The following is a 21292-nucleotide window of genomic DNA, read 5'->3' on the forward strand; positions in this document are numbered from 1 at the left end:
CCCTTTTCGTGTGTGGCTCCCCTGTTCCTGGGATGAAGTTGAAGCTTCTCGGCATTGTTTAAGATCTGATCCCCTCTACCCCTCAGTGCCTGGTCACTATCAGTCACTACTCGGCCTAAATCCTCTGATGGCTTCCCACCATACTTAGAATCAGCGTGAGCTCCCTGTGCAGCCTGTGTGGTCTGGCTCTTCCCTGCCCCTCCAATCTCATCTCCTACCACTCTCCTGTTCATATCAACTCACTCCAGCCACACTGGCCTCCTCTCTGTTCTAGAAATATGCCAACCTCACTCCTACCTCAGGGCCTTGGCACTTGCAATTCCCTCTGCCTGGGATGCATTTCTCCCAGGCCTCCACATAGCTGGTTCCCTCCTGTCATTCAAGTCTCTGCTCAAATGTCACCTCCTCCAAGAGGCCCGCCCTGACCACCATAGATGAAGAAGCCCCTGGTCACTCTCTGTCAATTACCCTGTTTTGTTTTCTCCATCATACCCACGGGTTCCCAAGAGATCAGATTAACTTCTGCCTTTGTCAATTTGTCACCTCCCCTGACAGAAGGTCAGCTCCAGGGGGGCAAGACCTCTGTCTTATTCCCCACCATCTCCCAACACATCACCCAGTTCCTGCCAAATGGTCAGTCCTGGGGGAGTGGCCTCTGCCTGTTTCTCCAGCTTCGCGTCTACACTCCAGTTAACATATTCCTGCCTCTGGGCCTTTGTCTCTACCTGGATTCCTCATCTTTGCACAGCTGGATTCTTTTCATCCTTTAGATCACAGCCTGAACAGCCCCTCCTCAGAAACCCTCCTCGGCCACCCTATCAAAGAGAGGTTCCCCTCCGTTACCTTTCCAACTCAAGCCCTCATTTTCTTCCTTCAAATGTTCTATTACAACCTGAAGTGTTTGTATTTGATTATTTGCTTGTTTTTTTCTGTGTCTCCATATCTAGAACATAAGCTCTGCAACATCAAGGACTAACATTGTTTCGATCACTGCTCTGTCTCTGGTCCCCAATATGGTACCCATTATCAGGGTAAGTGACCATTAAAATTTGTTGGAAGACCAGGAATGCAACGGTCGGATGGATGAAGGGAGGAGTTAATCAGTCATGAAGAACTTACCCCTGCAGAGCCACAGGGAGGGCTGTTTGGAACAGGAGTAGCCTGGAGGCTGAGAGGCCCAGCAGAAGTTGCTAGGGATGTGATGGGGAAGATGGCAAGACTGAGGCAGTGAGAAGTGGAAGGATGGACACATGGGCCCACTGGAGTGGCAGCGAATGGGAGGAACTCCTGTTTGACTGCATAGTTTGGGTCTTGGATGCCTAGCAGAATCTTGGGGCTGCTCAGTGGATTAGGAGAGAGAAGAGGATAGTAGTTGGAACCTCAGGCTTTGGGTGGCAGACACACTTTGGATGGGGTCCTGGATCTGCTACTTACATTGCAGAGGACCTTGTCTGTATCAGTGTATCCACTCTGAGCTGCAGTGTCCTCATATGTCAGAGGGTGTTAATAATAACGGCTGCCTCTTGGAGATGTTGGGAGGGTTAGATGGAAGCCATGCATGCCAAGCACGGAGAATGAAAGCTGGAATGAGCCAGTGGTTCAGTGGATGGACGGATGGGAGGATGGATGGATAGATAGATGGACAGAAGGTCCACAAGATGCTTTTTGTTATGTTAGAGAGTGAGAAATGGGATTTCTCAGAAACACGCTTCTGGCCGTACAATCACAAATGATAAGGCAGGAAGGGACAGAAGGGGCTGAAAGAACAAAAAACAAATGCAGCTGCACAGGGGGCTCTCCACAGAGCTTGGATCTTTCAATCTGTTGAGGAGAGAGTTAACATAGCAGCCATGAGACTGCTCTCCTAAGAAAGGCCTGCTTGTAAGGCTGGCCCTTGACCTTCAGCTGGGAACTTAAATGTTGAACGGTTCCTTACATTGATATCAAACTTTCCTACATGGTAAGAGTGGCTACTGTGCCCAGACTGTATGGATGGTGTGGTTTATGCTGAACACCTGCCTTCCTGCTGGGAGGCTGGAATTTTGGTATGTGCTGGCGAGAGGGTGCCTATGTGACCAACCCTGCAGTGAGAATCTTGGGCACTGAGTCTCTAACGAGTTCCCCAAGCAGACGACTCTTCACATGTGTTGTCACAATTAGATGCTGGAGGAATTAAGCACGTCCTGTGTGACTCCATTGGGAGAAGATCCTGGAAGCTTGTGCCAGGTTTCCTCTGGACTTCTCCCAGGGCACCTTTTCTCTTTGCTGATTTTAATTTGTGTCCCTACATCACAGCCATGTTTGCTGAGTCTTGTGAGTCCTCCTTGAGAATCACCAAACCCAGGGGTGGTCCTGGGGACACACAAGTTCCTTCTCTAAACAATGGAAAGAGAGCCACAAGGTGAGGACACATCCCACAGGTTAGGGGTGGTGGGTAAAACCCAAGGTAACCAGTTAAATTTGAATTTCAGACAAACAACATATATTTTTTCCTTCAGCCACGCTGTGTAGCATGCAGAATCTTAGTTCCCCAACCAGGGATTGAACTCGTGTCCCCTACAGTGGAAGCACAGCGTCTTAACCACAGGAACACAGAGACATGCGATGTATTTTTAAAAGTATAAGTAAGTCCTACTTGTAGATAAACCACAAATAATTTTTTAGTGTAAGAATGTCTCAAAAACTGCATGAGACTAAAATTTTATTGATTGTTTATCTGAAATTTAAATTTAACAGCATCTTGTATTTTTATTTGCTAAATTTGGCAAACCTACTACAAGGAGACTCGGGCACCTTCAGTTGAGACAGAGAGAGAGAGCGAGTGCACCTGGAGAGCGTTACCTTCTTCCTTTTTGGATTGCTCCTCAAACTCAAGGCGATCATTCAGCTTGACGAGTAGGAAGGATTTGAGCTTGGTTTCGTGATCGTAGAGACGCTCCAGCTCTCGGATCTCCAGGTTGTACTGAGAGATATCCTTCTGCTGGCGGTCCTTCATGGCAGCCATTCGAGCCATGGCTTCCAGCCTGGGCAAGGAGGGCACAACAGAGCCTGAGTGTCCAGAAGCTCCTTCCTTCTCCTCCCCTCTCCCTACCAGTCCAGAGGGACTTCCTGCCTCGTCAATGACCATCACTCGTTTTAATCATGGAAGTTTCTGGGAGTGGAGGAACAACCCTCCTCCCCTGAATGACGGCAGCTGACAGCTCTAGGCCACCCTCAGGAAATGATTTTCTATCATTATCACCATCGCCGTCATTATCGTCACCATCATCACCACCATCACCACCACCAGCACCATCACCATTAGCATCACCACCACCACCATCACCACCACCAGCACTATCACCATTAGCATCACCACCACCACCAGTACCACCACCAGCACCATCAGCAGCATCATCACCATTAGCATCACCACCACCACCATCACCACCACCAGCACTATCACCATTAGCATCACCACCACCACCAGTACCACCACCAGCACCATCAGCAGCAGCATCACCATCACCACCACCACCAGTACCACCACCAGCACCACCACCAGCACCATCAGCATCATCACCACCATCACCACCACCAGCACCATCACCATCACCATTAGCATCACCACCACCAGCACCATCACCATTAGCATCACCACCACCAGCACCACCGCCAGCACCATCAGCGGCATCATCACCATCACCACCACCAGCATCATCACCATTAGCATCACCACCACCACCAGCACCATCAGCATCATCACCACCATCACCACCACCAGCACCATCACCATCACCATTAGCATCACCACCACCAGCACCATCACCATTAGCATCACCACCACCAGCACCACTGCCAGCACCATCAGCGGCATCATCACCATCACCACCACCAGCATCATCACCATTAGCATCACCACCACCACCAGTACCACCACCATCACCACCACCAGCACCACCAGCATCATCACCATTAGCATCACCACCACCACCAGTACCACCACCATCACCACCACCAGCACCATCAGCATCATCACCACCATCACCACCAGCAGCACCATCACCACCAGCAGCACCATCACCATCACCATTAGCATCACCACCACCAGCACCATCAGCAGCAGCATTGCCATCACCACCACAAGCACCATCAGCATCAGCATCATCACCACCAGTACCAGCAGCAGCAGCAGCAGCATCACACATCACCATTATCACTATTACCATCATCATCACTACTTGTCAATTACTATGTCCCAGCCACTCCCTTATATACTCATATTATATAATCCTCACTACCACCCACAGAGGTCCTACAACACTGTAGTAGTGATGGAGCCAGATCTCTCTGACTCCAAAATCTGCACTCTTCACAGCTAAACTGCATGCCTTTCGCCCCTCTGGGTGTGAAGCCAGGAGACAGCCCAGACTGAGAGGGGCTCCTAGGTCTAGAGGCAGGGACACCTGGAGGAGATGATACAGCACAGAGGTTTGAATCTCAGCTTCACCACATCTGCCATTTACCTGGATCTTAGGTAAGTATTTTGGCATCTCTAAGTCTCCATTTCCTGCTCTGTAAAATGGGGATAATAATTCCAAGGGCTGCTGTGAGGGTTGAAATACTACCCAGAGCATCTAGCATCGTGCTTGGCAGACACGTGATCAGCACTCGGAGTTATTATGATGATGATTTCAGGTTCTTCAACACATAAGCACAAGGGGCAGAGGTGGCCCAGAGTAGGAAGCTCAGCAGGGGACTGAGACATCTTTGCCCCTGGGTCTCTCTCCTCCAACCCACCTCTGCTCGTAGGCCTGTGCAGACTGCTCGATGGCCACATTCATCGTTTTCTTCTGCATCGACAAGCGCCGATGAAGCTGCTGGTAGACGTTGTCGTAAGCAGCCTTCTCATACCGTAGGTCCTCGATCTCCTTCCGGAGCTTCGCGTTGGTAGTCAGCACCTTGTCAAAGTGTACAGTGACCTGCGAGGAGGGCTGTGCTTCAAAATAAGGCTCACTCCTGGGGCATGAGACAAGCTTCCAGAAGGCAGCCAGAGGGTTGAAGGGTCTTCCCCTCACCTCCCACCCCAGGCCCACAGAACAATGGTTGGAGTGCTGCCTGGCCTGTGTGCACATCATCATTCAACTTCTCCTGACTCAACCAGTGAGATGAGTATGTTCTGCTAATGGCTTCACAGACATCATTCTTCCCTCCTAGCAAAGAGAGGCAGAGTTGTTTGCAGAGTTTTTTGTTTGTTTGGTTGGTTGGTTGGTTGGTTGGTTGGTTTTTGGCCATGTTGCAGCGTGTGGGATCTTAGTTCCCCAACCGGGGATCAAACTCATGCCCCCTGCAGTGGAAGCTTGGAGTCCTAACCACTCTTCCACCAGGGAATCCCCCCAGGGAATTCCCCCAGAGAACACTTTACGTACAAGATTCAAACGGGTTTCCAAAACGTGGATCTGTTTTTGCAGTTTCTGGGGGTTATTGGCCTCTTGCGTTTTTGAGAAGATCTGTCTTTGGTTTATAATTTTTTTTTCCATCAGACCAATCTGAAAAAAGAGAAGGAGAGGGAGAGAAAACCCAGCTGTGTTAACACCTGTATGGGTACAAATGCTACAGTTCACTAACTCAAGTGTGATAAAACAAAAACTGCAATGTTCTTTCTTTTCCTGTGAATGGAATTTTAATTCTCTCTTGGGTGTGTGCTCAACTCAATCTTAGCCAGTTTGGGGCAAAATGAGGCAACTTTGGGTTTTTAGTCTCACCCATGCATATAAATTTCACTCACCTGTGGGCGGCGAAAATTTCACCTGACCCTAAAGCCACAGTTTTCAGAAGAAACGGCATTTTTGCCCCAAGAAGCCTTCTGTAACCTTTTTTTATCCTCTTGCAATGATGGTGACACTAGTGGCACTTAATGGGCAGGTCATGAGATGTCACATAGCCTGCAGCATGTAAGACAGCCCCAGACATCCAAGACTTGTCCCCCATTGCTGGTGACTTTCCAGGGCCCCTCTGGATGTTAGGCAGGTGAAAAACCTCTATCATTTTCTGTACCTAGAATTAAACTGTCTTTTACATATGCACACACAGTATTTTTCATTAGATTTTAATAGACACTTAATTATCCAGGAAAGTGGTCATTGTATAAATCAAGATAATGTTCACTGATTTGTTTGGAACTTTACCAAGAGTTGGTTGCCATTTTGGAAATCATGACACCAGCACAACCCAGGTCATCTTCTTTGGGGTTGGTTTGTTTGTTTGGGTTTTTTTTTTGGCTGTGCTGCGCCGCTTGTGGGATCTAAGTTCCCCAACCAGGGATTGAAACCGGACCCTCAGCAGTGAGAATGTGGAGTCCTAACCACTGGACCACCAGGGAATTCCCGTGGATCATCTTCTTTGAGTTGTGGATACAAGAAGAACAAATCAGTCTGCAGTGTGAAATCTTCGGTGATTCTGCATATCAATAATACTGGCCTCTGACTACATCTTTTAAACCAGAGGTCTGCAAACTAAGGCCCTGGGCCAAATCTGGCCCACTGCCTGTTTTCATAAATGAAGTATATTGATATTGGCACACAGCCACATCCATTCTTTGCATTGTCTATGGCTGCTTTCATGCTATGAAGGCAGAGTGGAGCAGCTGCAGCACAGACCATGTGGCCTGCAAATCCAAAATATTTACTATCAGGCCCTCTGCAGAGCAATTTGCTGGTCCCAGCCTAGATAAGTCAGGCCCAAACATGCAAGTATCGAAATACATATAATTTTAGTATAAATAGCTTTCCTTTATTTTTCCTTCATATTACACTTATGGCATAATATTGATTTAAAAGAAGAAGAGTAAAGATTATATCAACTATGAATTTTACTTCAGGATTGTAAAGGAGGTATTACAAAATATTTGCTGTTAAAAAGGGGTATTGGCAATTGAATGACCCAAAATTTCAAGTGTCAATGACTAAAAAATGATTAAGTCCAGTTAGATTCAGGACTTGTTAAAAATATGCTTTCTTCAGAAGAATTTACTCTCTCTGCTTTTATGGGCACAGATCTCAGCAGCCTCCCTTCAGGGGCAGCAGGTTGTATCAATCAGGAACACATGCAACTACAAATTACAGAAAGCCCAATTAAACAGTAGTTTAAACAAATTATGGTTTATCTTTCTCTCACAATACACTGCTGGCTGAAGTTCAGTAACTCAAGGAAGTAAGGATAAGATCTCTGTAATTCACCTGGCTTCTCCCTCAAAAGATGGCTGCCACTGCACCAGCCTTCACAGTTATATTCCAGGGAGGAAAGTAGGGGAAGCAATATGGATGAAGGGTAGGACCTATATCTGGAAAGCAACCAGACACCCCCTAACGGACATTCCCCTTACATTTCATTGTCTACATTGAGCTGCAAGGGAAGATGGGAAACAGTTTTTTAGCTGGGCACATGCTCACCCTAAATAAAGCTAGAAATTTGTTAGAGAGGAGAACATAAAGAATGGGTAAAGGGTTGGCAGCATCACCCACAACATTGCTTAGTTACAGTTGCTCCAAGGAAATTCAGGCCCGATGTTGCCAGATCTTCATGTTTTTTAAAAGAGAAGCCAGATATCTGAATTTTTACATGAAATCTCCTGATTTTTAACATGTTAAGCCAAAGCCTTCATGTTGTCAGCCTTAGCCTGTCCTGAAGGCCACTGTTCTACTCATACATTTAGGGTCATGGAAGAACCACAGTAAACTGATGACAGATGGTTTTTAGGCAGCAAGAGATGTCTAATAAATGTCAGAAAAATGTTCCAGAACCAGGAGGCTGGCAGAGGTGACAACAGCCAGAACTGTGGTAGACATGGTGGGTGGTTGACCCGTCATGGATGTTCTGGGGCTGAACACCCATCCCACCCCAGAAGACTGATCCAAGCCAATTATGGTAACTCTAACCACTCTGTGATTTATTTATTCAAGGATGGGCAAGACTAAACCAGTTGGAGCCTCTGAGCTGGGAAGGGACACCTGGTAGAGAAGCATCTGGAAAAGTTTCCTCATTCCTAAAAGAGAATCATAGGAAGAGATGGTCTGTCTTCTCCTGAAAATATGGTTCCATCTGGATGTGGTGCCTGGAATTGCTGCTGCTGTCTTGCCCTCAAAGGACAAAGACAAGTTCCTTGAAAACCTAAATGAGCTGCTGAATCAACCAACCCTGAAGCTTGCATTATCTTTATACTTCTTATATATGAGATAAAAACATTTTCTTACTGCCAGTAATCTACTCAGGGAAGATGGGCTCTGCCCCCAGACACAGGGGATAAATCATCACTGGTCTAAATCAGGGGTTGAGAAATTTTTTCTTAAAGGGCCAAACAGTAAATATTTTAGGGTTCAAGGACCAAGAAACTATTGTGTAGGTACTCACATAACCATTTAAAAAGTAAACATTTAAGATTCAAAAACCATTCTTTGCTGGAAGGCCATAGACAGACCAGACTTGGTGCTCACACTATGATCTGCTGCCCCTGATCTACCCCAAACCAATTATAGAAATTCCATTTCCCTTTGCCAGTGATTGGCCAGGGAATGGGCATATACCCTAGCCCTGGCCAATCAGACAGAATCTGCTGGAGGGATTTTATGAAATATTCTCCCTCTCATAAGAAAAGACTCTCATGTATGAAAACTTCCCATCCCTTCTTTCATATTTTTGAATGCAATTATATGAGACATTATACCAGCTAAGTTTTGGCAGCCATCGTTTGACTATGAGGCCAAGAGAGTCATAGAGAAAAAGAATAACCCATCATTGTAGAGCTGCTAAACCATCCCTGGGATGGCCTATTTCCAGTCAGACATCTTATTGTGTGAGAAAAACAAACCTCTATTCTCCTAGCTGCTTCCAGTCAAGAATTCTATTACTTGCAGCCTAATACTTTCTCAAGCAAAATGGTGGCTCAGAAAATCAGGCATCAAGGGAACCTTTGGGTCTCATACAAAACTGGTGAGGTATATAAATGCTGCATATGGTTGACATTAGCCAGGCTTTTGGACTTTAGCTGGAACACACACACACACACACACACACACACACACACACTCCCCCACAAATTCCCTCAGAGCAAAAACAAATTGCTTCATCAGTGCTGACAAAGTCAGGTTCAAGTCACGTCAGGTTTCTGTTCTACTTCGTTCTCCTCTCCTGCTCTATGCACAAGGCAGCATCCTCAACACAAATCCCTTAGAGCTCTCTTATGAAATAAAACAAATGACTTGTTTTTATACATAGTGGGGCAGCATCCTCCCTCAGATGTTAGGTGTGGCATCCTCTGCTCTGAAGGGATGCCTGCCCCCTCCTGAGTTGACCCCCCGAGTCCTTGGGCTCTAGCTCCTTACCAAAGGGCTCTAGCTCCTTACCAAAGGAAGCCACTTACCAAAGTGGCATCAGCTCTTGCGATTAAATTCAGAGCCATATTCCCCCTGGCACCTTTATGTCAGATGCTGCTTTCGTGATGCTGAAAGTAATTAGGCCTCAGCCCAATGGGAGACATTATCCAAGGCTATGGCTGATGGGAAAATGCATTGCCTACACTAGATGCCCAGCAGGAAGGCATCGGCTTATTAATTATTTTGTGAGGCCAAGCAGGGCCCAGTGATATCCTTGCCTCCAGTGACCCCTTGAAAGGACAAAGCTCTGGGCATTGTGTGGTGGACACAGCAGGAGGGAATTCTGGGAGCCGCCTGCGCTGGGATTTTGTGTTGGGCAGTGAGTGCCGTACTCTTTGGAGGATTCCTAAACTAGGTTGCTTTTTCTAATGTTTCTGAGGATCCAGGTCCCTATTTTTCTTCTTCACTTTTATTGCCTCCTTTCTCATAGGTTCATATGTTCATTCATTCATTCACTCACTCATTCATCAGTGTTTATTAAGCCCCTGCTTGGTGCCGGACAACATGGGTATGACGGTAACCAAGACAGAGTGGTCCTTGCCCTCAGGGAACCTACAATCTAGGACTAGAAACAAGCCAGGAAGCATGATGAGCCCTAGGAAAGGGGAGATACATGGTAATTGGGACACACACAGTAGGGGCATGTAGCAGAGAAAGATGAGGGAACAACTATCCAGCAGAAACAGCATTTGAGCTGAGACACAAAGTATGAATAAGACTTCCCCAAGCAGAGAGGACGGGGATCGGCATTCCAGACAGAGGGAACAACATGTGCAAAGGCCTAGAGGTAAGAGACAGCACTGTGGGTCCATGAAGGCAGCCAGTGTGGAGAGAGCACAGAGGAGGAGTAGGCAGGAGAGGAGGCGGAAGAGGCAGGAGGGGCTGAGGCAGCAGAGCCGGCAGACTACATCGCGGACTAAGGCCCTTATCACAGCAACAGTCGGAAATTACTGAAGAGTCTGAAGCAGGGGAAAGGTGTAATGAGATTCCTAGATGCATTCCGTCAGTAAATACATGCTGAGGACCTATTAGGTGCTGGGCACTGGGATAGGAATAGGGGGTACGTTAGGGAACAAGACATGGTCCTTGTCCTCATGGAGGTGATAGGTTAGGGAGACATTAGACAACATCTATATTAAGGTATAATTACCAATGTGAGAGGTGCTGTGAAGGAGGTGCCATGGGGTGACATGAAAGAGGATAAGGGGGTGCACGGGGATCTTCTGTTTGCCCCCGGAGAGCTACCCTCCACCCTGCTCTGTGCCCCAGAAGCTGACTGGGAAGGATCCACAATGGCTCCCTTGTACTGGGGGTCAGAGGGTGAGAAGAAGAAGAGGTTGGGGTATTTATTGCAGGTTCCAGAGTGCCCTACTGCCCTGAGTACCCTACTCCCCTGAGTATCCTACAGAGTGTGTTATTTGTTCCTGGCCAGGAACCTAATACCAGGGGGATATACTTTAAACTGGAGAGAGGGCATAGAAAAGGCCTCCCTGAGAAAGTCACCTTTAGGCTGAGACATAAAGATAAACAACTAGTGTGAGTAGGGAGAGCATGTGCAAAGGCCCTGAGGTAAGAAAAGGCTCAGCATTATTTGGAAAAAAAAAGTCTTTTGCAGCTGGAATGAGAAGAGTTAAGGAAGGAATGACATGCGATAAGCCTAGAGGGGTAGGCAAGGTCTTTCAAACCATAGTAAGGGACTAATGCTGTTCAGCAAATGTCTCTTCCTCTTTGCTTTCTGGATCCACGAAGGGTGTACTTCCTAGACCCTTTTGTGAGTGGGTAGAATTGACTTTTGAATTTTGAGTGTGGTTATGAGTATTTGGGGTATTTATGGGTTTGGTAGACTATCTTGAGCCAATGAGTCATGAGCAGAAGTGACACATGTCACTGGAGCATTCAGTTGCCACTGTGAGAGCCTCAGGATCTCACTTTTTTTCTACCACAACACCTGGCAATATTCAAGATGGGGGCTATCCCTTCAGCCTGGCCCTAGGATGAGAGGATATAAACGCCCCTAGCCAATCCATGATAGATGTAAACCATGAATGAGAAAGAAACTTTTGTTACTCTACACCATTGAGTTGGGGAGAGGGAATTTTGTTACTGCAGCATAACCTAACCTATCCTGACTGATACAGTAAGGATTGGGGCATTTATTCTAAGTGTAATAGGGAGGCACTGGAGACCACAGTGGGGAAATGATCAATAGAGCTAAGAGATCAGGGGTTACAATGGTGGTGGAGACAGTGACCACAGTCATGTTTAGAAAAGCCAACATTGGGGGCTTTGGTGGGGAGTACACCCCCACCCCCACTCCTTCCCCTTGCTCAGTGTTCTGGTTAACCCTTTAAGAGAAAGACCACACCTTCTCATCCAGTTCAGCCAATAGCACTTTCATTGATTTAATCATGGCCTCGTAGTCCTCCTTGGTTTGCAGCAGGAAACGCAGCTCCAAGTAGTTTTTCTCATTCAGATCCAAGTTCCTGGAGGACTTGATGAGATTCAAAAGCAGGGTGATCTCATCCTGCTCCTCCTGCAGGGTCTTGATTTCCTTGCTGTTGGGAAAGCAGCAGGTGATTAAACCGGAACCCCTGAGTTTGCCTGGATCAGACACTCCAGGCCTCTTGGTCCTGAAAGGAGACTCGGAGAGGTGCTTCCCACCCCAGCAAGTGGAAGGGACTCACCCGAGGTCTCCAATCCAGGTCCAGAACTCAGATCACCTTTGACCCAGTTCACTGCAACTTCCACTGTTCTGCCCTTCTCTGAGCGGCATTTTTTTTTTCTTCTCAGAACAATTTGCAGCTGTGCCTGTCAAAACCCTTTACCTAGACATGGTGAGAGCCCCCAAGTTCTCTTTTGCCAGCAGCTCACTGGCATCTGTCTGATTTTGCAGACTTTCTTTTCCAGTTTTACAGCCAATTATCTCTGGTTATGAGAGGCAAACCCATCAGGCAGGATCTTTCGATTGTGCATCAACACAGAGCTGCACAGGAACCTCTAACCAGCTTCTCTACTCGGGGGCTAATGATTTATGAAATTGGCTGACATGAGTCTCCTTCTCCCCCTCTGTCTACTCTGGAGAAGACAGAGGGTCAGGGATGTGGGCCAAAAGGGATTTCTAAAAGAGAAAAGAAGACTCGGGAGACTGCACAGCAACTGAACAACAGGAAATAGTACAGAGGCCGAGTTTCTGGCAAAGTCTGAGCAGCCTATACCTGCTGCTCAGTGCGGTTTGCAGACCAGCTGCCTCAACACCCTGTGGAAGCTCAGAGAAGTGCAGCTGCTCAGGTCCCAACCCAGGACCTACTGAGTCAGAATCTGCTTTGTAACAAGATCCTCAAGTGACCTGTATGCACTTTAAAGTTTTGGAAGCGCCACTCTAGAACAGCAAAGAATGTTCTAGGGCAGGGTTCTGCAAAGTTTTTTCTATAAAGGGCCAAGAGTAAATATTTTAGGTTTTGTGGGCCAGAGGGTCTCTGTTGCAACTACTCAACAAAGCAACCATAGTCAACACAAAAATGAACAGGCGTGCACCAATAAAACTTTATTTACAAAAACAGGCAGCCAGCCAGACTTGGACCATGGGCCACCATTTGCCAACTGTTCTAAAGCAGTGCTGTCCAGGAGACCATTCTGCAGTGAGGCAAATGTCCTCTGCGCTGTGCTGTCCGATAGCATCCACCAGGCACATGTGGTTATTGAGAACCTGAAATGTGGTTTATGCAACTGAAGACCTGAATTTCTAATTTTATTTATTGTAATTAATTGCAAAAGTAAATAGCCACATGTTGCTAGGGACCACTGGAGCGCACGCCCAGTTCTAGAGCATCTTGTCTTCTAAACCTGGCCCTTGGGACTTTTCTCCCCTTCTAAAGCCCCTCTTGGGAGGAATCTTTGTTAAGGTGCAGAGAGAAGAGAGAGAGCAGAATAGTCCACCGAGTTAGGCTTTCAGGGGTGCGATGAGGTTGGAAAAGCAAAAGGAAAGTTTGTGCACATTTAGGCAGGGCTGGGACGGCAGTGAGGGGAGTGAGGTGCCCCAAAATTTAAGGAGGTCTTCAGTCTCAGGGTGGTATAGATGCAGGGTCAGCGCTGGGGAAAAGCACCTCCTTTTTTTTTTTTTTTAATTTATTTATCTCATTTATTGGCTGTGTTGGGTCTTCTTTGCTGTACGCGGGCCTTCTCTAGTTGCATGAGTGGGGGCTACTCTTCGTTGTGGTGCGCAGGCTTCTCATTGCAGTGTCTTGTCCCAGGGCATGGGCTCTAGGCGCACGGGCTTCAGTAGTTGTGACACATGGGCTCAATAGTTGTGGCTCGCCAGCTCCAGAGCGCAGGCTCAGTAGTTGTGGCGCTTGGACTTAGTTGCCCCGCGGCATGTGGGATCTTCCTGGAGCAGGAATCGAACCGGTGTCCCCTCCACTGGCAGGCAGATTTCTAACCACTGCGCCACCAGGGAAGTCCCAAGCACCTCAATAAATATTGCGCCCTAAGCACCTCACCCCAGTTCTCTTCCTATTTATGGGTGTTTATCTCCACTCTTCTACTCCCTTCCCCTTCAGTTTCACCACAGTGAAACCAAATCAAATTGATCAGAGTAGAATAGAGTGGGGTGCAGAAGGGTAAGTAAGATTTAAGAAAAACTGTCAGAGACACACCAGGAAGCAGGCATTTCCTGATGCCCACCAAGGGTAGGCTGTGAATCAGGGTCGCCAGGCACAGATGTGCAGGTTGTGCACTGCATAGCCCAAGGGAGCACCATCTGCTTGAAAACATATCATTGATTTGTTGATTTATTACACTTTTCTGAGAGACACTTTGTCTTGTTTTAACAAAATCCCTACATGATGACAATGCTTCCAACAGATGGCAGTAAAGGGTCTTTGAGAAAGGGTACCTTTTTCTAATTCACATAATGATCTGAGTGAGCCAATCCACAGGAAATCTAAAGAACCCCTTTTTTCTCCATCCTCTGAACTTCATGCATCATCTAACAGTAAAATTTTCTTTCTAATAATAGGCAGTTACTGCCTATATAAACATTATGGATGTCGTTAAGGAATCACATTTCCTTGGATGGAATCTAAGAATGCTTGTTTAATGTTTGTTTATTCAACCCCAGGGAACACCTTTCTCTTGCCCAAAGAAACTATATGCACTATAATTTCTAGGGTAACTCAATTTCAAATACTCTGGCTTGCAGATCCCATAAGGATGCCCAAGCAGGAAATGTTCTTTGGGGTATCCACCGACTGGTGATTTCCCCTTCTCTGGGAACTCCCCATCTTCATTGCTAGAACCGCTGGGGATACCCATAGCTATTTTCTGTCCTATGGCTCAACCCCCCAGCCACAGCTGATTAGGCCAGAGGTAGACACCAGACCCAAGCTGAGCCAATCAGATTCTCCCTCTCCTGGGAATTTTGGGATTGGAATTGATTAAAGACAATCTCTCTGTGTGGCCCTTGGTAGCTCAGGAATTGGAGGCGGCCATCTCCCACCAGCCAAGCTGAGATTCAGAGGAGAAAGAATAAAATTCATGTGTTGAAAGAAACAGGAACCAGAAACGATTTCTCATTTGTGTCCTTTCCTGAGATATGGGTGCCCCGCTCCCCTTGGGGTCCCTGAGACACCCTGAACTCTGAGAATAAATCTCCTCCCCCCACTGAAGCTATCCTAAGTGGGCTTCTGACCCAGAGGCCACATCAGAAGGCAAGCCCTATCAAAACAAACCCAAAATTCTCCCCAAGTTCACTCGGCACAAAACTCTGACCATCACTCACTGTTGGTTTGTGATCTTCTGCTGGGAGCGGAAGTTAAAGGACTTCCGACTGTCCACCATCTTCCGGAACTGCTGCCTCAGCCTCCGAAGCTCTGCCTCGGCCAGCTGCTCTCTGGTCTTCTCCAAAGGTTCCTGGGAATCTTCAGTGTCTTTTCTCCTGTGCTTCTTCTGAGTGAGACAGGACGGGTGTTAAGCAACAAGTTAGGTGACTAGAAAAGCCCACATTTCAGCTCAAGGATGGAAGGCAAGAAGGGTGCTTGGGGCAGGGCTGGAGTTGGAAGACCACCCTCCAGTGATGTCAGCTGCTCATGTGTTACACGGAAAACCCACCCCGGGTTGCCAGGGTAGAGTGGAAGCTGGGCCTCATTATTGCATACTGAAGAGGTGGCCTTGCTGGGTGACCTTGGGTGAGTCACTTAACATCTTTGAGTCTCCAGTCCCTCCTCTATAACATGAGTGAACATAGATTTGTTGTCAGGATGCTATGAGCTGCTATGTGTACAGTGGATGGCACAACGCCTGACCCCACAGTAAGCCCTCTGTAGGTAGGAGCTATTATTACCCACCATCGGCATCTTGAAGAAATTCTGCTTTTCCTCCGCTCAGACACCGTACCCAGGGAGGTTAAAGCCAGCAAGTACTCCTTTCTCTCTCTACAAGGCCCTGTCCACAGTGGGGAAAGGAATAGGACTTGTGAGCCACCCCTGCTGGCGGTGCAGGACCCAGAAGCACCCTCTCCCTTCCCCACCCCCGGCAGGCCTTCCTCCTCCCACAGCTTGGCACATGAGGAGGACACGGCAGATGGCTGCCCGGGTGTGAGAAGAGGCTTTTTTTTAAAGCAATGTTTGCCTGAAACCTGTTCCTCTCACAATTTATTATTAGGAGCCAGGCAGATGGTTCTGGTGTGTTGGTTACCCTCTTGCTTCCTGTGTTCCCAAAGAAGAGGGGCAAGATGGCATCAGGGCAGTGTGTCCTCTGATGGGAATACATTGAAATTCACCAGCTTCAGCTGTGAGGACACCCCCATCCCCCCTTTTAAAGCAGGAGCCATTAGTACTAAGAGGCATTAGGTATTCAAAGGAGGGGACAACACTAACCCTAAGAGCCCTACAGGGATGTAAGATCCACTGCACCCCAACTCCCAGACTTCAAGAGCTAGATTCTCAAACCAGAAACTTCTAGCTTTGCCACCTACTGAGGGGTCCTACAGCATGGTGGTTTAAAGCATTGCTATGTCAACCATCAGATCTCAGCAAAAATTCCTCCTTGGCCACTTATTAACTTTGGCCAAGTCATTTCAGTTCTCTGGGCCTTGGTTTCCTTATCTGGAAAATAGGAGAAAATCTAGAAGCCACCTCACAGGTTGTTCAGCATGTAAGGCACTAAGCCTGGCACAAGGTAAGTGCTCAGTAAACAGTGGCTGCTATACTGTTGTGTGATATGTCTTTTTTTTTTTTAATTAATTAATTTATTTTTATTTTATTTTGTTTATTTTGGTTGCATTGGGTCTTTGTTGCAGTGTGCGGGCTTCTCACTGCTTTGGCTTCTCTTGTTGCGTAGCACTGGGCTCTAGGGACATGGGCTCAGTAGTTGTAGCTCGCAGGCTCTAGAGTACAGGATCAGTGGTTGTGGCTCACGGGTTTAGTTGCTCCGCAGCAGGCGGGATCTTCCCGGATGAGGGTTGGAACCTGTGTCCCCTGCATTGGCAGGCGGATTCTTAACCACTGGGTCACCAGGGAAGCCCCGATATGGGTCTTTTCATATGATGAAGGTTCAGCGTAAAAAATACTTACACAGGCTTATGGGGCATCCAGCATTCCTCTGTCTCCTGGTAGCAATACCTGGACTTTCTGGTGGGAAGCTACACCCTCCCTCATTCCTGGTCATTTCTTTTGCACCACTGAGGTTGACCCCACTCCATCAGCTTCAGGACTGGAAACCTGTGACTCTGGATGGGCCAATCAGAGTGCCAGATCCCTACCCAATTTGCCTAATCCCAGGCTCCTGGCATGAGTGATCAGTTCAGGAACAGGCACATGACCTTGGCTAGTCCAAGCAGAGTGAACCGTGGAATTTAAGCTTGCACACTCAGGAAGAGAGAAACTACTCTGTGTCCTGCTGCACTTTAACCTATGTGAATGAGATTGGGAGTGGCTGGCAGCCATCTTGCCTCTTCAGGGAGCCTGAGGATAAAGCTATCACAGAGGACAGAAGACAAAGTCAAGAGAAACTGAACCGTGGGGGAACCATCTGAGCCTCTGGATATAACCAAGCCTGAAGATACCTCTGGGTCATGTCCAATGACATGAATCAAGATATTCTCTTAAAGCAATCCGGGATGAGTTTTCTATTGCTTGCAACCAAATGAGTTCTCATGCCTGAAGTACCTAGATCTCTTTAGCAAACAAATTAAGCTGCTACTGTGTGCTAGACATTATAGAGAGTTCAGTGGTAAGTCAACCTTCACGGTGCTATGAACCCTGCCCAGGGCAAAACAGTGGAAAAGGCTGCACAAAGGAGATGATTTTCAATTTGGGTTTTGAAGGAGTTCACCTTCACCATGCAGAGAAGAAAAGTGGGGAAGGAATTTGGGGTAAAGAGAACTGCCTGGGCAAAGGTTGAGGGGCAAGTGAATAAAAGGAGTGTTCATAGACTGATGTGTGGTCTAGGGTAGGTGGCAGCACCCACTGGGAAGCAACTGGCCAAGAGGTCTGGAAAAGCCAGGATGTTCCTTAAAAGCAGGGGTGTAAAAAGATCAGCCTGTAAGAGATGAGTTAATTGCCTCCCAACAGCCGCTTCTCCCTCATGAAGAGTTGTTACTAAGGTAGCTGCTTGGCCAGGGGTTACATTCCCCAGATTCTCCTGAATCCAGGCAGGGCTATGAATTCTCACCCATGGGATGTAAGCAGAGAGGTATGACTTTTTAAGAAGTGGATGTGACATTTCCATCCTCTTTTTCCCATCTGACATCCATGGGAGGCACAGCCATAGAGAGGCAGAGCCACAAGGCATGTTCCTTAAATCAGCTTGTGGAAGAAGTCACCTGCCAACCATGAACATCCTCACTGGACTGTTACAAAAAAGAGAAATTAACTTCTGTTGTGTTAAGCCAATGAAATGTGGGGACATCTTTGTTACAACAGCTAGCATGACTCTAAGAACACCCCGACTTCTTCCTTCCTAACAGGACTCTGGTTTTGTCCCTCCCCTCAATGGGCCCAGTTCCAGAGGATGAATCATGATTGGTCCCCACTAATCATAATAACATCATTTCCCTTTGTCAATGATTGGTCAAAGGATGAGCATGTGACCCAGATCTGGCCAATGAGACATAAGGAGAAGTCTATTCCTATTCCTTTGTGACAAAAAAGAGCTTGTCCATGTTCCACTCTCTTTTGCTTTTGGAAATTATTGTGAAGGCATGATGGTTGGTGCTGGAGCAACCATCCTGTGACCATGAGGAGAACTATCACTGTGATACTAAAGAGATCAAAGAAGAAATATGGGGGGAAATTTAGGTCCTCATTGACACTGTTTGCCACTGCCCCATCCTTGGAACTGCCTAGCTCTAGGCTTCTTGTTAAGTGAAATAATTAAGTGTCACTATTGTCGAAGGCACTCATCAAGTATTTTGTTCACTGCAATCTAGAGCATACCTACCTTGCAGGATCCACTATCTTGAAAATGATTCTCAAGCTGCTGGGTGATAGGACAATAGTGGCTGAGACTGTAGGACCTCTGGCAGTTCCCTAATATGTTACAGAGGGTTTCTAGAGGGTTTGGGGACTAACTGAATTTTGGTAAATCACATTTGAAGGAAAATATCTAATATTGGAAAATTCCCACAGGCAGGGAAGTGGAGTAAAGACTATGGTTCCACAGCTTGATTGTTTCTGGAAGAGCCCTCAAGGTAGAGGTATAGGCCATAGCAGGATTTATTAGACTGATAAGGTTTGGGCAAAGGACACTTATTTTAGGACCTCTTTGATTCTAGCATTTTGTGCAGCTTCAATTTCATATGATCTAGGAGCTTTTCTATGTTTAAGGGCTCTTTTGATCCCAAGTGGATCTGTAATCACCTTTCTAAAAGCGTGACTTCTGTATACCTGACTAATCACTGACAATGTGATTTCTCTCTCTGATCCTCAGTCTCCTCACCTGTAGAATAGGGATACTCATCCCCACACTCAGCATAAAATAATGCACATAAAGCTTTTAGTGCAGTGCCTAGCACATAACAGGTGTTCGATGAGTGTAACTTGTCTGTGAATCAGGATTTTCAAGTATCAGTTTATCTTGCCCTTGAGTTAATTGGTTGTGTTGTGTGTTTTTCCCCAGGAACTGGAGGTTCCATCAACTTCTACCTTTTCTCTGATACATACACACACACATAGAGAACCAGGCTCCCCCTGGGACACTGGCTTTTCTCCATCTTCCAGACGGCAACATAGCCCTTTCCCTTTCTGTGCCCTCTGGGGTTGCCCCACTCTATTTCCTGGGAACAGATCTGCCCTCATTCTCACAGCTGGGCCTTCAGAGAGCCTTGCAGGGTGTCCTGGCCCCTGGCACACCACCCTCTTCATCAGGGGTCTCAAACTTGGGCCCACAGGGTAAATTCAACCTGCCTTCAGCTCTGTTTGGCAGGCAGTTTTAAAATGTGAATATGGGTCATGCACTCACTCTCCTAGCTGCAGGCTCCATTCCTCCCCATTGCCTAACTCCTCCTCCCCACAATTCCCACATTTCCTGTAACTGCCTGGACCCAGCAGGAATTTGAGTAAGCATTTCTTGGGAGGAATCTCAAAGCTGCCCATTTGTGTGCATTGGAAAGTGCTAAGAAATCCAGAGGTGCAGGTCAGGGAGCATCACGAAAGTACCTCACGCCCCCTGGACCTCAGTCTGTCCACTACAGTATCTGTAGTCCTGGGCACATGATAAGCTCTTAGCAAATACTATTTAAATGAATGAAGTCTCCTCCCAGGCCGGAGAAGGCTTTATTGTCTAGTATTTAATTAGCTGGAGTAAAGGAGGCTGGCTTCTCCTCTGCGGCTGAATTTTAACAATCTGCCCTTAAAAGAAAATCCTGACCCTTGAAGGACTCTGAAGGGCGCCTGGGACGGGCCATTACATGGATTATAAACGCCAACTTAGAGAGAGGAGGATCCCACAAAAAAAAAAAAAAAATGAAGCCACGGCTGAGGAATCTGGTGGAATGTTAAACATATGCTTGAACACTAATTAAGCAGCGGTGCAGAAACACCCACAAATTTTTAAAAATTGGGATCGTTACGGGGGGAAATGGAAGCTTGTTGGACTTTCTCTGGAGTTATTTTACACCCTGTAATTTATTTACATTTAATTGAGGGGGGCCAAGATATTTTCCAGGTGCAGGGGCAAGCTAAACGTCTGAAGGGGAGAGGCGCAACCGCCACGTCTTTGCTTCCCCCAGCAGGGGGAGCTGTGGAGCAGCAGGCGCGGCGAAACTTACCAGGGGCGGCCTGCAGGGCAGCTCCCACCGCGTGCCCGCCGGCGCCGGGAGGGCTGCTTGCTGCAGGCTTCGCTGAGCCAACCCCCAGTCCCACGTCCGGGCGTTCTCGGACCCCTGGAACGGGCGTCTTTGTGACTCGCACAGACAGGGCGTTCTCCCCTGGAAGGTGCTGGGAGGGTGCAGGGCCCTTAAGGACCAGAGCAATCTGGTGAGAGGAAAGGTTTTTTTTGGCGTGGCGGGGAGGCGGAGAAGGGACAGATTCCTCAGCGACCCCGCCTCCCCCGCGGCGACCCCTTACCAGACTAGCCGAACCCTCACGCCACTAACTTCGTGACTCAGTCACTGCTCTCCTTCCCTGACTCAGGCCACTCACAAGGCCATTCAATCGCCATTCCATCTCCTCTCTCATTCACCCGCATCTCCTCTCACCATCTCCTTACTCCCCCTCTCACACTCACGGGTACTTACAGCAACCCTGCTGGATGCATTCTTTACAGGCACTAACTCCGAGGAACCCAGTTCTTCCTACTTTGCAAAAAAAAGAGAAATAACTTGAGACAAATAACCACCAGTGCAGGGGAATTTGTCCACCAATTTTCTTCAGAAGCACCCACTGCAC

The 21292-nt window shown here is 47.5% G+C and overlaps 1 protein-coding gene across 1 annotated transcript in view; it reads right to left on the reverse strand.

Annotated features, from left to right (window-relative positions):
* Positions 1-20717, reverse strand: part of CCDC63 (coiled-coil domain containing 63) — a 36542-nt gene extending 15825 nt beyond the window's left edge. The window contains exons 1-7 of the mRNA XM_057746733.1: positions 20674-20717; positions 15752-15848; positions 15187-15353; positions 11776-11965; positions 5409-5528; positions 4780-4961; positions 2842-3023 (exon numbers count right to left, since the gene is read on the reverse strand). Of these exons, the coding sequence (XP_057602716.1) occupies positions 2842-3023; positions 4780-4961; positions 5409-5528; positions 11776-11965; positions 15187-15353; positions 15752-15760 (850 nt within the window). The 5' untranslated portion in view covers positions 15761-15848; positions 20674-20717. The remainder of the gene's footprint in view (positions 1-2841; positions 3024-4779; positions 4962-5408; positions 5529-11775; positions 11966-15186; positions 15354-15751; positions 15849-20673) is intronic.
* Positions 20718-21292: the final 575 nt, after the last annotated feature.

This window comes from Hippopotamus amphibius, chromosome 8 (genome assembly GCF_030028045.1).
Source record: "Hippopotamus amphibius kiboko isolate mHipAmp2 chromosome 8, mHipAmp2.hap2, whole genome shotgun sequence".
NCBI classification, from domain to species: domain Eukaryota; kingdom Metazoa; phylum Chordata; class Mammalia; order Artiodactyla; family Hippopotamidae; genus Hippopotamus; species Hippopotamus amphibius.